General features: G+C 27.2%; 1 protein-coding gene across 1 annotated transcript; it reads right to left on the bottom strand.

Moving 5' to 3' along the window:
- Window positions 1-2982: 2982 nt before the first annotated feature.
- LOC130804866 (probable aspartyl protease At4g16563) lies at window positions 2983-4994 on the bottom strand. The gene has a single exon (XM_057669495.1). It carries the CDS (start codon window positions 4791-4793, stop codon window positions 3306-3308), a length of 1488 nt encoding a protein of 495 aa, XP_057525478.1. The 5' UTR covers window positions 4794-4994; the 3' UTR covers window positions 2983-3305.
- Between the last annotated feature and the right edge of the window lie 10158 nt (window positions 4995-15152).

Below are 15152 nucleotides of genomic sequence, written 5' to 3'. Positions count from 1 at the left end.
TTTAAAACTATAAGCGATCACTTTAAAATCGTAAGTCATCACATTAAGGTTATAATTATTGCTTGAAAATTGTAAGTGATTACTTTTAAATTATAAGTGATCACTTATGCTATAATTGGTCACTTTAAGATTATAATTTATAAGTGATCTTTGTGAAGTTATAAGTAATAATAACTTTAAGAATAAAAGTATTCATTGGTTAACCTAAAATGAGTGGTCTTACCATGCATGAGACCATCGTCTTATTATATTAAGCAAAAAGAGCGTATATTGGGTTGATTAGCAAATGGCGTATAACTGATAGCTGATTGAATTGGTTGATTTGTCTAACTATTTTTGACAAGATTTTAAAAACGTTGTTCAGAGCAGCTTGTTCAAAAACAGTTTATTCATAACAATAAGTTGTTTCAAGCCCCTAATTTACAAATACTAGTCTTAAATAATTTGACTACTCAATCATCTATTTATATTAAAATAAACTAAAATTATCTAATAGATTATTTTGTTAAAACGCCCTTAAGTTTCACTAGAAATATTTAGCACAATGTTTAATTGGTACCCTCACATTCACAATAAAATATCTCTATGTATAGTTATTTTGAGTATACAAGAGAGTTTGTATGATATTTCTTATGAGAAGTATGAAGTTGTAAAATGTCGGTGAAAATAACCAATCTAGAAAAGAATGTTACTTGGTCTGCAAAGGACTATGATGAAAATCGGTATCTGATTTAGCCAAAATTATTTATAAAAATAAATTTTCATTAAAAAATTTCCATTAGAGAAAATAAGAACTCATAAAATTAAAGTGCAAGAGGAGTATAAATCTTGTTTAGTTCACCTGATTTTTACTGATTTAATTGGTTTTTGCTGATTGAAATTGACTTTTATTATTCACAACTGTTTTTATTATTTCTATTTGATTTTTACTAATTTTAACTTATTTTTATTTAAAAATTATAATTGATTTGTAGTGATTAAAACTGTAAAATAAGTATTTCATTTGAATATTTGTAAAATTCTAAGATATAAAACTATAATTTATAAGAAAGATGGTATCATGTAAAATAATTTGAATCTATTATCATATTTGTTGGCGCTCAAATATCTATGAACTTGCTAGCGACATTTTGAAGGACAATATCCAGGTAATCAAATTTGTACATACATTGTTAGTTGGCTTCAAGGCAAATGGTACCAACTTTGGGTCCATTGCCTACAATATGGATTCCAAAGGGACCCTAATAAAAGAGGGCCTTTGATTTTGGTCACAAAATACTTATGTTACATCTAGAATTAGACTATATTGGACTATTTGTAGATTTAATTTGCATTTATATCACTGATCTTTTCATGATTATAAATCTTTGCTTACTAGTAGATTTTTTGGATTATAATGTAGGTCGAGAGAAAGGGATAATTAAGTGAGATTCAAATTCAAGATCTTGCTTGAAAAAGATAATACTTACTCCAACTGAAGTAAAATCTAAATTTAAATTAACTTGTAGATCTTATAAGAGTGTAAAAGAATTTATATCTTAATATTTGTAAAATAGTTAGGTTGAATGAAAAAGAATAATAATAAAAAATATAGAAGTAAAAGAAAAATTGAATTTAATAAGTTATAATGAACTTAAACCGAATAATAAGAGAGAATATAATAATAAATTAAGTTCAACAAAATTGAATTAAAATAATATAAAACTAAATTGCAGTGAGCACACTTTTAAGACATTTTTTTTACCTTCCCCTCAAATTATTAGCGTGATCTTCATCTTACCAAGTTAAAAAAAAAAAAGAAAAAAGAGTGTGCCTTGAATGAAAGAAATATGTGTAATCTACATTTTTTTCAGATCTACTCGCGCTCATACGAGTAATAAAGCGTTCGGACAAGCATCTTAGATTAGTACCGAATTAAGCAATAAGGTCATGCATGCAAGCATATTGATGGCTCAAACATAGTGTATGAAGGTTGCTCATTGAGCATTAGCACATGCACAAATCTTTGCAATAGTAAACATATAGAGAGTCTCAGTGTATGACTAATTTACTATACAAGTCAATGAATAATTCTGTTCTATAATATAGTTCATTTGATATCTATACTTTATTATACTACCAGTTTTTTGAAATCTTTGTAATAGTACTTTTATGGGGTGTTTCGCACAAGGGCATAAAACTTGTGAGACTTTTAAGTTGAAACATTGAAGATAAAAAAGTCTCATCTCTTATTTGTCATGGTAAGAACTTGAAAGAAAGAACTAAAATGAAAGTCTCAACCCAAATACCTACCCTCCCCTAAGATATTTTTCTTGGAGATTTTTTTCCATTTTATTCCCATTCTCTAGTCTCATTACCTCTAAACAAACAAAAATTTAGACTTATTTTTGAGACAAAATCACATTTCCTTCCTAAAATCCCTCAAGCGAAACATTCCTAATTCTCATTTGTTTTATTCTTTTAATTTGTCAAATGGTCCATCTTAGTTCATTAATTTGTTTTCTTTTTCTCCATTTTGATCTATTTTATTCTTTGTATTTCTTATATATTTCACATTTATTCTTTAACATTTTCCCACTTATGGTTCATCTCTTGAACTCACTCTTTTGTCCTACTCCATATTTTCCCCCTTTTCTCCGGTTTCTCATGCAAATACAAAGTTTTACATAGAAGTGTTTCACAAGTAATTAATAGTTGATAAGCTAACTAATTAATAGTAAATTCGAGTGGTTAATTTAATCGTTAATTTTATCAAATGGTTTGATTGACTGATTTTCTAAGAAAAGCTTATTAAAAATCCGTTTATTCATACTAATAAATTGTTTTGACCAGATCATTTACTAAACATTAAAATTTGATTATTTAACCACTCAACTCTCTATTTATGCCAAAATAAACTGAAATTATCCATTAAGCTATTTAACTAAACACCCCATAATCATATCTAGGGGTGAAGTTAAATTATTAAACACCCAAAATGTACAAATTTAAATATTAATAATACAATAAATATACCATAATATTTTTTATTATTTTACACAATTAAGCTTTAGAAAAAAAAATAAAAAACAAAATTGTCAAAAAAAAAACTATATTTGCAACTTACAAATGAGGCCAAATTTTTACACCCCTTTCAACCACCATATTTAAATTTAAAGTTTTAAAGTAGTACTTTCTTCTATGCACAAACTGTGGTTAACCTTATCAAAATATCCTCACGTGCGGTCAACACCTCCGTTGACCAATATTCAAAAGTCAACCCCCAAAATAAACTTATTCTACCTCTTCATTTCCACCAGCGCACATTAGTGCTGGTTAAGACTATTCCACAAAGTTGCGCACTTTCTACGAGCAAACCCCACCCGACGTTCCTCCAAATCATAAACCACCTCAAACCCCTGTTGTTGATAATTCCCAAGTGTCGCACCGGGTCCACTCTCACTCTCAGCATCATCACCCCCGTCCATCATCATAAAACACCCAACTTTCTTCCCTTTCTTGATCTCATCCCCACCGTCCAAAAACTCATAAAAATAATTCCTCCTAGGAAGAACCACACTAGATTTATTATTATTCCCTCCAAAATGTAACACCAAACTCGGCACTACCATCCCCAAACTCCCTTTCCCACCATGCAACCTATAACACGGACTCAACCCAGTTGTTGACTCAGTCTCCATATCTCGCTTAAACACCTTCCCAACTCGCCGATCCAACTCAACAGCCACCGAGTTATAAAACCTTGTTGGCAACATAGTATAAGTGGTCCCACTATCCACCACAACGCCGCCGTTTCCATGATTATCAACTCTCCTTAAATTCACAGGTGCTGTAATTCTCTTATTCCCAACAGAAACTGCTTCTAACCCAACAGAATAGAAATAAGGATGTTTTGGGTTATCCAACATGGGTGTATACACAAACTTAGAATCATTAATTTCATCAAAAAAATCATCTCTTTTGTTGTATTTTCCAAGAATAAGTGGACTTGGGTGTTTAAGTTTAGCAGAGTCAAAGGAGTGAGAAACTAAACAATAAGAAAATTGGTTCCCTAAATCAGGGGATAAATTAGCTAATTGTGCAGGAAGAGAAAGAGAACCTCTACCAAACCCAGCAACCCCAATTGGTTCTCCTAATGTTGAATGAGCACACCCAAATGTAAAATCTTTTAAAATTAATGGGTTTTTATTTGAATTTGAGGGCATTTTTAAGTTATCTTTATGAAGTTTAGCAATTAAACTTCCATCCCCATAAGCATAGTAAAAAGAAGGGCAAGAATAGGAAGAACAATCCGAAGTTTCGATATCTTCAAGTGGGCATTTGGCCATAGCACAGAGGTCTGAAGAGGAGAGAGAAGAATGAGCAGTGGAACACGCACGTGACTTGCACGAGATGAGAGATGATTTGGAGACGTTCAGAGAGGTGAGAGTACCAGGTTGGTATTTTCCTTCACAGAGTATACACTCGAAGGGGGAGCAGGGGAACCAAACGACGTCGCTTCCTGTGTCCATATAAACAGAGAGAGTTTGAGAGTTGAGAGTGAAGGAAAGTGTGTAGTCACTGCCAGGTGTAAGAGGGAGGGAGACTTGTTGGTTGGTGTTGCGACGGTGTCGTTTTGTGGAGATTGTGGTGGTGGATTTTAAGAGGTGGTGGGAGGATTTGAATTTTGAGTTTGAAAGGGAGTGAGTCATGGGGAGATATAGGTGTTGTTTTGCTGTTATTTGGGTAATTGTAATTGATAAAGAGATGATTATAGATAGTAGAAGTAGTTGTATGAGTTTGTAGGAAGACATTGATTTAGAAGGGGGAAAAACAGCGTATTGGTTTTAGAAGATAGATGGTTTGAGTTTGTGGTGTGTTTGGAGTTTGGAGTTTGGAGTCTTGAAGACGGGGTTTTAAAGGAAGGGGAAGAAAAAGGTTGAAATAGGATGGAAGTTTCTCGTAGATTTATGAACTAAGTAAGCTATTTGGTGTTCATAATAGGAGTTATGAGTACGAGTATATATCTCACAGGAAATATTTTTTTTTAAAGAGGTATATTTTTCAATCCTTAAAGTTTTCAATCTTTTCATAACAAATATTTATGAGAATTAAAAAAAATAAAATATTTTAAATAGTAAATATATTATTTTATTGAATAATAAATTTAGTGAGAAAAGTATAGATTATAAATATTAAAAAAAATTTTAAAAGAAAGTTATTGAAAAAAATATGCGAACCACAATTATTGAATAAATGTTTTTTATAATTAGTGGAAAATGTAAGAAATATAAAAATGTTAAAATGAAGTTAGTGGAAAGTATATAAAGACTATAAACATTATTAAGATATTAAAATAAAATAAATAAGACTATTTTTATCTAAAATTTATAATATAATTAAAAAGTTTTTTTTAAAAAAACACCTCAAAACAACACAACTGCTTTAAGAAACAAAGAGGAATTATTTTTTAAAAGGGGTAGAGTGATATGAACAATTACAACAATGAGATATTTAGCAATAGCATTTTAAGTAAAGTAGTACAGATTACAATGGTGAAATTTGAAAGGCATATCTTTAACGAAAAAAAAAAAAAGAAATGGAAAAAACGAGACATTCCGTATAAGTGGATGGCAGACAGAAATGTGGGGTAATATTGCTATAAACTTGGTACAATGTGGTTGGTTTTACAGGAGGTGGTAACTGGGAACTCTGTTTGTGTTTGAGTCTCAGTTTCAGATAACAACGCTTTACTTTTTTAATTGGTGAATACTCAATAGCATCATAATAATATTACTGCCTTCTATTTAACCTATTTATTTCATTTACTTTTTTACACTTATTAAAACATTACTTAATAACTAATATTTTTAGTTATATATTAATAATACTTACATTGAGACGAATAAAACAAAATTTCATTTAATTATATTTTAACTTATAAATTAAAATTAAAATATAAATTAAAAATGATTAATAAATAATAATTATAAAGCAAATGGGATAAATTAAATAAATTGAATAGGAGAAAGTATTAATTATTATACAAATAATAAAGACTACTAACCACTTGTAAGAAGGATGATGAATATTAGGGTTGATGGAAAAGAAGTGGTAGATCTTAGAAACGTGGGAGAGTACACATTTAGGAACGACATACAAAGTTTTAATCTTTTTAAAAACTTGACTATAAATAATATTAGTTGGAGAGGCCTTATTGGTGTACTAACTAAAAACTATCAATTGCTATCTTTATACTGTTTGGGCTTTTTCATTTTTCTTAGACTATATAATTTCTTGGGTTTAGCTTTTATATTTATCATATCATGCTATGTGCCTTGTCTTATCTTGTTTTTATTGTCATATGCAGGTTTTTTAAAAAATGAGGGTCTTATTGGTTGTAACTTGTAAGTCTGCAACCTCTTCTAATATTGATCTGCCGTCTTTTATCCATTCTTAAACTCTAATTATAAAATTTATGATTACGACACACTAAATTGATAACTATAATCAAAATGAATATTTAAAAAGTTAATAAGTTCAATATAAATTTAAAATATAAAAAAATTTACTTTTCTATTAGATTCAACAAGTTTTAAATAAAATTTGTCACGGTCAACGCGATGAACAATTGCGAATTTTGCTCAAGAGTCACCCACATAAAAAAATTTGAAGTTTCTTAATTTTTAATGCCCTTAATTTTGAAAGTAAATGTTTTCATTTCATATATTTAAAAATTATAAAAATTAATGTCATAAAATTAGGTGATGAGATAAATTAAATAAAATGTAATTAAATAATGTTTTAAACCAACATTTGGCATCGAACTTTATTGTAAATAGTGTAAAAGGTGAATCTATCTATATCTAATACTAAAACAGAGACCACCTAAGAACACATGTCACTTTCTTATGAGTTTAGTTTACACCTAATAATTAGAGTACTGAATACGCTATTACCTGAAATAGTCTTTAATACTAGATTATCTACTATAATAATCCCTACATTTAAGACATTAATTACTGTAATATTATTGAGTTTTTCTATCTCACTAAACTAATTCTCACATTTTTTGAAGATCATTGCAGCTTTTGGTGGAAGATTACTTCTATCTTTTTCTAATAAAATTTTTCTATCTTTCTTCTATTTTCATTTCTAAAAATTGAGTTTTTTTATTTTGATTATCTTTCTCTGTAGATTTTTTTGGTTTATTTAATTCTAACGAAAGAGAGAAGTAAAACATGTAATCAATTTCGATGAATGGGCCATATCCCATGCATTAGTACATTTTTATCTCTTTTCTTTTCTTGAATTTTTTTATTTATTGATTTTGATATCATATTTTCTTCTTTCCATGTGAATGATTTATTTAGAAAATTAGATTTTAATTGCTTTTTATTGTTATTATTTTGATTGATCAAATATGGATCTCTTTCTTTCTTTTTTTAGTTTAACAAATTTGTTCAAGTTGATTATAAGAAGTCAAAAAGGGAGACACTACTACTTACGGGAGATATGAGATATCCAAAATAAGTCTTAACAAAATTTAGAGCCCTTTTTCATTTAAATTGGAGTCTTTTTGATAGATTTTTAAATCTTATGTTTTTTCCTAATTTATTTAGGGTTTATGAGTGTGCTCTTTTAATATAAAGTTGAATTTTTTGAAATTTTCTATAGAATATTTGGTGGGCTTATATAATTGTGTTATGTTTTACTTCCACTGTCATTGAAATACATTTCTTATTATTAATGAAACTTCAAAGTTTTTGTAATGTTACTCTCACTGTCATTATTTATTTAATTGCACCATATCAAATATTTTTATTTTCTTAAAAATTGGTATAATTGCGTTACATTTATAATGGTTTTTCTATTTTGTGATTTTCAAATAAGTGGATAATAATAAGATAGGAAGACTAGGTGAAACCTGAGAATAAAGTTAATTAGATTAATATAGGTTAATCATCTCCTAATAGAACTTGGAGCAAAAATTAGATGATACCGTAGACACATGCGGCAAAAGAATTTAGCTACAAAAAGTCAATATATTACAAATAATTTTTTTTTTACAATATATACTCTAATTTTTGTGTTTTTAGCATAAGTTTTGTGAAAGTAACTAGGGCTGACCTTGAGATTTCAGAAGCTTGGTGTAAAATATTTGTTATAGGCTCCTAATTACTAAAAATACTATTATGGGCCCCTAACTATTAAATATTAAAACCATTGTTTTTCTAACTTTTTATTTCTAACTTTTTATGGGCCCGGGACACAGGCCCCTCATGCTCCCTTTTAAGACAGACACTAGATGTAGATTTATTAATATAAAAGGAGTATCTTTATTTATTATAATTTTCTTATATTAAATCTTTTGGGAAATTGATTGTTACCATCGTTTTATTAAATTTAAACATTTATTGTATAATAAATATATTATCTTATTTACATTGAGTAATAGTATATGCATGTAAGGAAATTTATATTAAATCTTTTGGGAAATTGATTGTTACCATCGTTTTATTAAATTTAAACATTTATTGTATAATAAATATATTATCTTATTTACATTGAGTAATAGTATATGCATGTAAGGAAATATAAAATATCACATATGTTATATTCTTTACAAATATTAAATATCACTTTTTCTAATAAAAATCTTAAATTAATGCATTTTCTTAAAAACTAAATTTTTTCCAATCCAAGTTAATTAACAATGAATGAAGGACATTTTAAACATTAAATTTCAAGTAACAACACCAAATATATTTAATTGATATTTTTCTATGGGTTTTATACTAAGTTTAAATTTTATTAACTATTAATTAAATAATTAAATTTAAATTATGAATATGAATTGCTTGGATTTGATTTATTGGCAGTTTTGATTGATGTATATTCTTTTATTATTGATGTTTTATTTAGCTGGTAAAATAGATTTCTTTATTCAAATTGAGGCGAAATAAGTCATGCTTAGAGATGGGCGATATCTAATATTTATTAATACGTGATAGATCATATGTGGTTGTTTTATAGGTCAAAAATAGGCAAAAACTAAAAATTTTAATATGTGATGATTATAACAATATTTATACTTTAACATACAATATTTCTAAAAAAAGTGGTTCAATATTTATAGTTGATAAAAGTTCTTATAAATGTATCCATTTCACTAAGTTTATATATCGTTTAATCTTATTTTCCGTCGTAATATATATATTATGGTACACAAACCTATATTTCAAATTGCATACCAATATTAATTTTTTATATCTTATTCATATTTTTTGATATTTTTTTATTTATTTATGTAAAAGTATTAAATAACCCGTACTTAGCACAGGCAATCACCTAGTATCATGCTATTTTATGTCAAACTTGGTACTACATAATTGGTTCTATAATAGGAGGTAATAACTGGCCATCAATAACTCTATTTGTGTTTGAGTTTCGAGATAAAAATGGTTAACATTATTTTATTGGCCAATAACAATAACAGGATAATGATGAAATTGGTTACATTGGACTATCCATAATTAACTCGTTTGAAGTGACAATTAATAATTGATTTATAATTAATTAAATATGCTTTTAATTAATAGTTGATGAATTATAAATAAATATAACTTTTAATTATATCTTCAATAATACCTTAGATTAGTATTTAACTAGTGGGTAAACAAAGTTTTGGGGATAATGATGGTTTAAGTTAAGAACGCTTAGGTCTTAAGGTTGCCACATATGACTTTCCTTGTCAATTTGACCATTAATTTTGTATTTGCCTTTTATTTTTTCCTTTGAGCAAAACGAGCCACAAAGATAATTATGGGAAGATATTGTGATAACTCATAGGTACATACCCTTGAGTCTACAACTTGACACCCACACATAATTGTATTATCATTTGCACCCTTCAATAATTAAAATTAGTCACTGTTCCAATACTTCAAAATCATGTACAAATCCCTCGTTTTACACAAGAGGTTACTATCTCCGAGGTCAATCTTAAAAGAATCAAGATATAAATTTATTTTTTATTGTTTGGTCAATTTCTTGATGCACTGTCTACATATAAAGAGAACAGGAATTAATTTCTTTTATAGGTAATGAAAATCGTAATATAATTATAGAGGTAAATCGTAAAATCCTCAGCTATTCAACGACTATCGGCTTATAATTATTTAGAAAAATAAAATTAAAGAGAATATTAATAATGATATAATATTGACTCGATTAAAAGTTTAGCATCGAATTGATTGTATACTTCTATATAACAAGGTAAAATTGATCATACTTGTTAACTTTATCATTAACACAAGTATTAGGTTCATATGAATTGAAGTACAAGTAACAAGTACAAATATTTTGAATTTATTAGTAATAATTTAAATTAATACTGTAAAAAATTAAAATTGAGCCCTCACGCAAACCTACTTAGGAGTTAGAGCATTAATAAGCCAACCTCTAAGGAATTACAGAGCAGGAGCATGCATACAATTAACACTTCCCAAGTTCCAACCTCTCAAATCTCAATCAAGAAGTTAAGACAATTATTTCATTGAAATTGTTTTAGGTCTAAAACATTGACTTAGAATCACTTATGTAAACACCAAAAAAGCTATGTCTAATCACCCAACGACCGCCATGTTTGATACCTAAAAAATAGAAAAGACTTCTTAAAAGTCTACCTCTATCCCCACGAAAAAATATAGTATAATTTCATTACAACATAATTTGTTTTTAGTGAGATATATTATAAAAAATAATACTAAAGTTTTTTGTGATATAAGATTTAGTTACATTTTTCACAAATAACATTATAGATTTTAGTAACAATTACATATGTCACTAAAGACCAAATGAAGTGTCGATAAATTACTTTATAGTGAAACTTAAAATAAAAACCAATAATTATTACATTAAAAATTTGAATCATTGGCATTTTTTTAATGCCACTAAATCTAATGTCACAAAAAGTTAATTTTATTATAGTATTTATATATCTAAAAGTTTTTTGAGTTATATAATGCTTTTTTTAAGAGGAATTAAGGGAGTATTTCATAAACAAAGAGAATGAAGTATCGTGTCTCAGTTAAAACGCTAAGTACAACTTTTTTTTGATTTTTTTTTACTCATCTTCCTACCATCTGCCTATACAAAAATAAAAAAAGAAAAAAAGAAAAAAAAAACTCTAAGAAGGTGTCAATATCAGCTCAAGCAACCAGTACAGCAAGAAACGACGAAAAGTAATTAAGTCTCGGTAGGTTGGTTAAATTAATTATCAAGTTCCTTCAAGTCTGCTACTCTCTACATTCCATTATATTATTCCAGTATCATTAAGTAATTTTTATTTAAAATGAGTTTTGAAGCGGATGTAAGCAATCTTAACTTTTTTACCGATACCATAAACATATTTGATATCACTAATAAATGTCATTTCTAATTAGCCCCTAATAGCAAATACAATGTATAACCTCACACAATTAAGAAGTGCGTATGATTTAATTAGTCTTTTTATTAAATGGTAGATAATTGAAGGAATTGAAGGGGTAAGTGAAACTCAAAACTTTACATAAGAAAAATAATCGCTTCAACTAAAATAAAATTCGATTTATAATTTAATATGTCATTTTAATATAATTAGTTATAATCTAAAAATTATTATCAAAGACTATAAATCTTCAAGGGACGTACGTTTTACTTCATCCTACAAAGAAGAGCTATGCATGCACGATGCACAACAGCTCTAAATTTTGATGTTTAACCAAAAGTATCATTTCGAAAATTTAAACTAATACTTATTTCAATAAAAATCAAATTTTTTAAAAAAAATTCAAATCAAACCATAATAAAATTAAGTACCACCGTTTGAATTTTTTTTTCTTTAATTTGTCAACTTTAATATTTCACATTAGTATTGAGTCTCGACCGACTATATTTCAGTCAATTTTTATATTTTGAGTCTACTTTTTTCTTAAAAGCCTTAATAAAAATTATATATTGATTAACATGGTTAAAATTTCTTTAAGTTAAAGGTTACTGCACCCATAGGAAAACCTCTACTTACAGAGGTAATTATTTGCAAAAAAACTATAGGACTAATTATTACATGCAATTTTTACATATAATTTTTAATCTGACAATAAAAATAAAATAATATAAAGTATTAATGTTCATTTAATTTGGACTGGGTTCAATTCTTGTCAATTTATTGGTACCTATATTTCTCTATCATTTACTTCAACCCTGTGTATCGTCTCAATCTCCTATTAGTGTATATATATATATATATATATATATATATATATATATATATATATATATATATATATATATATATATATATATATATATATATATATATATATATATATATATATATATATATATATATATATATATATATATATATATATATATATATATATATATATATATATATATATATATATATATATATATATATATATATATATATATATATATATATATGTATATATATTCAATTGTGTAAATAATTGGATTTCAAGAGGGTATAAATAAGGATAAAATATTATTAGATAAGCAAATGAAACATTTTGATATGAACATGCCAAAAAAAAAAACAAACCGTGACATTTGATTTGAGTTGAAGGGAGCGTAATTCAAATTTTGTACTACCTTTATCCCATTAAATTTGCCTATTTTCTTTTTTGTATTGTCTTACTCATTTTGTACCATTTTCTTATCTAAAAATGATACATTTCATATGCTTTTAATCTTGTAATGTCATCCATCCATATATTTCAATTTCCCTTTGATATTATTCGCACAGTTCAATTTCTTAATTCATTTACTACTAATATTCCCTTAAAAACCTACCTTTTCCAATTGATGCAAAATAGTATGGTTCTTGGTACTCAAAGTAGTATAGTTCTTGGTATCCAAAAATGTACTATAAGTCTTCTTTTCATCAACAAAATATTTATTTAATACAACTAACTAACCAAATGTTTTTTGTTATCCTTTTCCTATTCAAATAGTCATTTCTTTTCTTTTACTTGTAATTTATTCAACAATTTTGTTTTGCACAACTTTTCGAACCACTATTTTAATTATAAATATTTTCCAATATTGTGTTTGGTTAAACATTATAAAAAATAATAATAATATAATTTACATTAAAAAAATCAAATAAGACTACAGTTAATTATATTTTGACTTATAGATTGAGATTTGAGAATATAATGCAAATTAAAATGATTGATAAAAAATGCCAAAAAATAAATAAAAAATTTGATCAGAATAGCAGGAGTGAGTAGAAAGAATTAAACTTAATTAGAATAAACTAAATCAAAATTATGTACATATTATAGAATAATTAAAGTAAACTAAAAATAAATTGAAATACTTCTAAAAATATAGCTTTAAAAAACATTGGAGGAGTCAAATCATTATTCTTATTTAATATGAACATGATTAAGTTAGTCCAAATTGAGCATGCCAAGTGCCCCATAAAAGACGAAGCCAAAGTGAGACCTCCACCAATTTGAACCACAAAATGACAACCAAACCGGATTAAGATTATACCTCAATTATTGTCTCAATCTTGTTTTCCTCTTTAATAGTTACTTCTTATCTGATCTTATTAATGGTGTGAATATAGATAAGCACATCTTTTTAAAATCAACAATGATATTATAGGGTTTTTTGGCAAAATATATTTATTTTGCTAATTTTAGCTTGTGCAGGTATAAAATGACAGTTGTGTGGTCAAATCATCAAATATCTACAACAAGCTCTCTTAACATTATATTTATAAGCAACTAATTAAATCAGTCATTTCAATTAACTTTTGACTATGAGTTGTAGGCTTTAACACTTCATAAAAAATTGGTTTCCATTCTGTGGAACAAGGGAGTATCATATTTCATGAAAAAAATTAAAATAGTGTTTGGCAAAATAAATCAATTTTAACTTATTAGACAATTTTAACTTATTTTACCATAAATAAAAGGTTGAAATTTGGATGGTAAATCATCTAAATTTGGTATTTGGTAAAGTAACTAGTTGAAAAAACACTTATTTTTATAATAAGTTGTTTCAATGTGTTTAAAATCTACTAGTTGAATCAGTTAATCAAATTAGTCACTCCTCTCAAGTACTTCCTCCGTTCAATATTACTTGCATAAATAAACTTTTGCGCAATTCAATGCGTTTTTCGGATCGTTTATATCTTGACTTATACACCTAAAAATTTTTAATTTTAATATTATGAAAATATGCGATGAGACGAATAAAACAAGATCCCACATGACTATTTTTTCTCGTATAATAGCTGAAATATATAAATTACTATAAAATAATAAATAGTGTAAAAATTCGTTTAGTGCAAGTATCAACAACCAATTATTGGTCAAAAACCTCTTAAACCATAGTTTGCTTAAACTTAACATAAAAATATGAAGTGAAGGGAATTTAATATATCTCCACTCCACTCGGTTCACCAACACCCTCCCACAGTCCCACTCCCATGTCCCACCAACCCTTTAATTCCAAAAAAATATTTAATTTTGTATAAAAAATTTCAAAAAGAAGGATAAAGCAAAAAAAAAAACAAAAAAAGAAATTGATGAAAGAAAAACAAAAAAACAGCTAGCATCTGCAAGAGTCCAAATAGTTAGGTCATTCAGAGGATGCCGCACGGGCATGTCAGGTTGTGCCACGTAAGGCGACGCTAAAAATCTAACCTTGTCCTATTCATGGGCCCTTGCTCCTCTCCCTTCTACTTCTTCCACACCAGTCAAATTTGGTCTACTTCAAATTCTTCCGATTTTTAAAATTCTTGGCTTTCGGTTTGTTGGTTGGTCATATAACGAAAAAAAGTACTTGATAAATGGCTTTTAAAACAGCTGAAATATTGACTTTTAAGACAAAATGAAAAAATTGTTCCAGCTAGCTTTTCTAGTTGGCTTTTTTCTTGTTGGTCCACTTTTTGTCTAATAAACAGCCAACAACCGATACTCAAATTTACAAAACATCTCCGCAAACAGCTATTTTTTAACTAACTTAAAAAGCCAATAAAAACAGCCAATATTTTCAGTTGGACAAACAAGCCAACTAAAAAGTCAACGACCAACAGCCAATTGCCAAACACCCCCATATACTTCGTATATAAATAAACTTCCAGTAAA

The sequence above is a fragment of the Amaranthus tricolor genome, chromosome 17 (genome assembly GCF_026212465.1).
Source record: "Amaranthus tricolor cultivar Red isolate AtriRed21 chromosome 17, ASM2621246v1, whole genome shotgun sequence".
NCBI classification, from domain to species: domain Eukaryota; kingdom Viridiplantae; phylum Streptophyta; class Magnoliopsida; order Caryophyllales; family Amaranthaceae; genus Amaranthus; species Amaranthus tricolor.
This window is presented reverse-complemented; position numbering and strand designations above follow the sequence as displayed.

What these genes read in the sequence shown, in the direction of transcription:
- LOC130804866 (XM_057669495.1), bottom strand. Translation starts at nt 4,793, where the DNA reads ATGTCTTCCTACAAACTCATACAACTACTTCTACTATCTATAATCATC.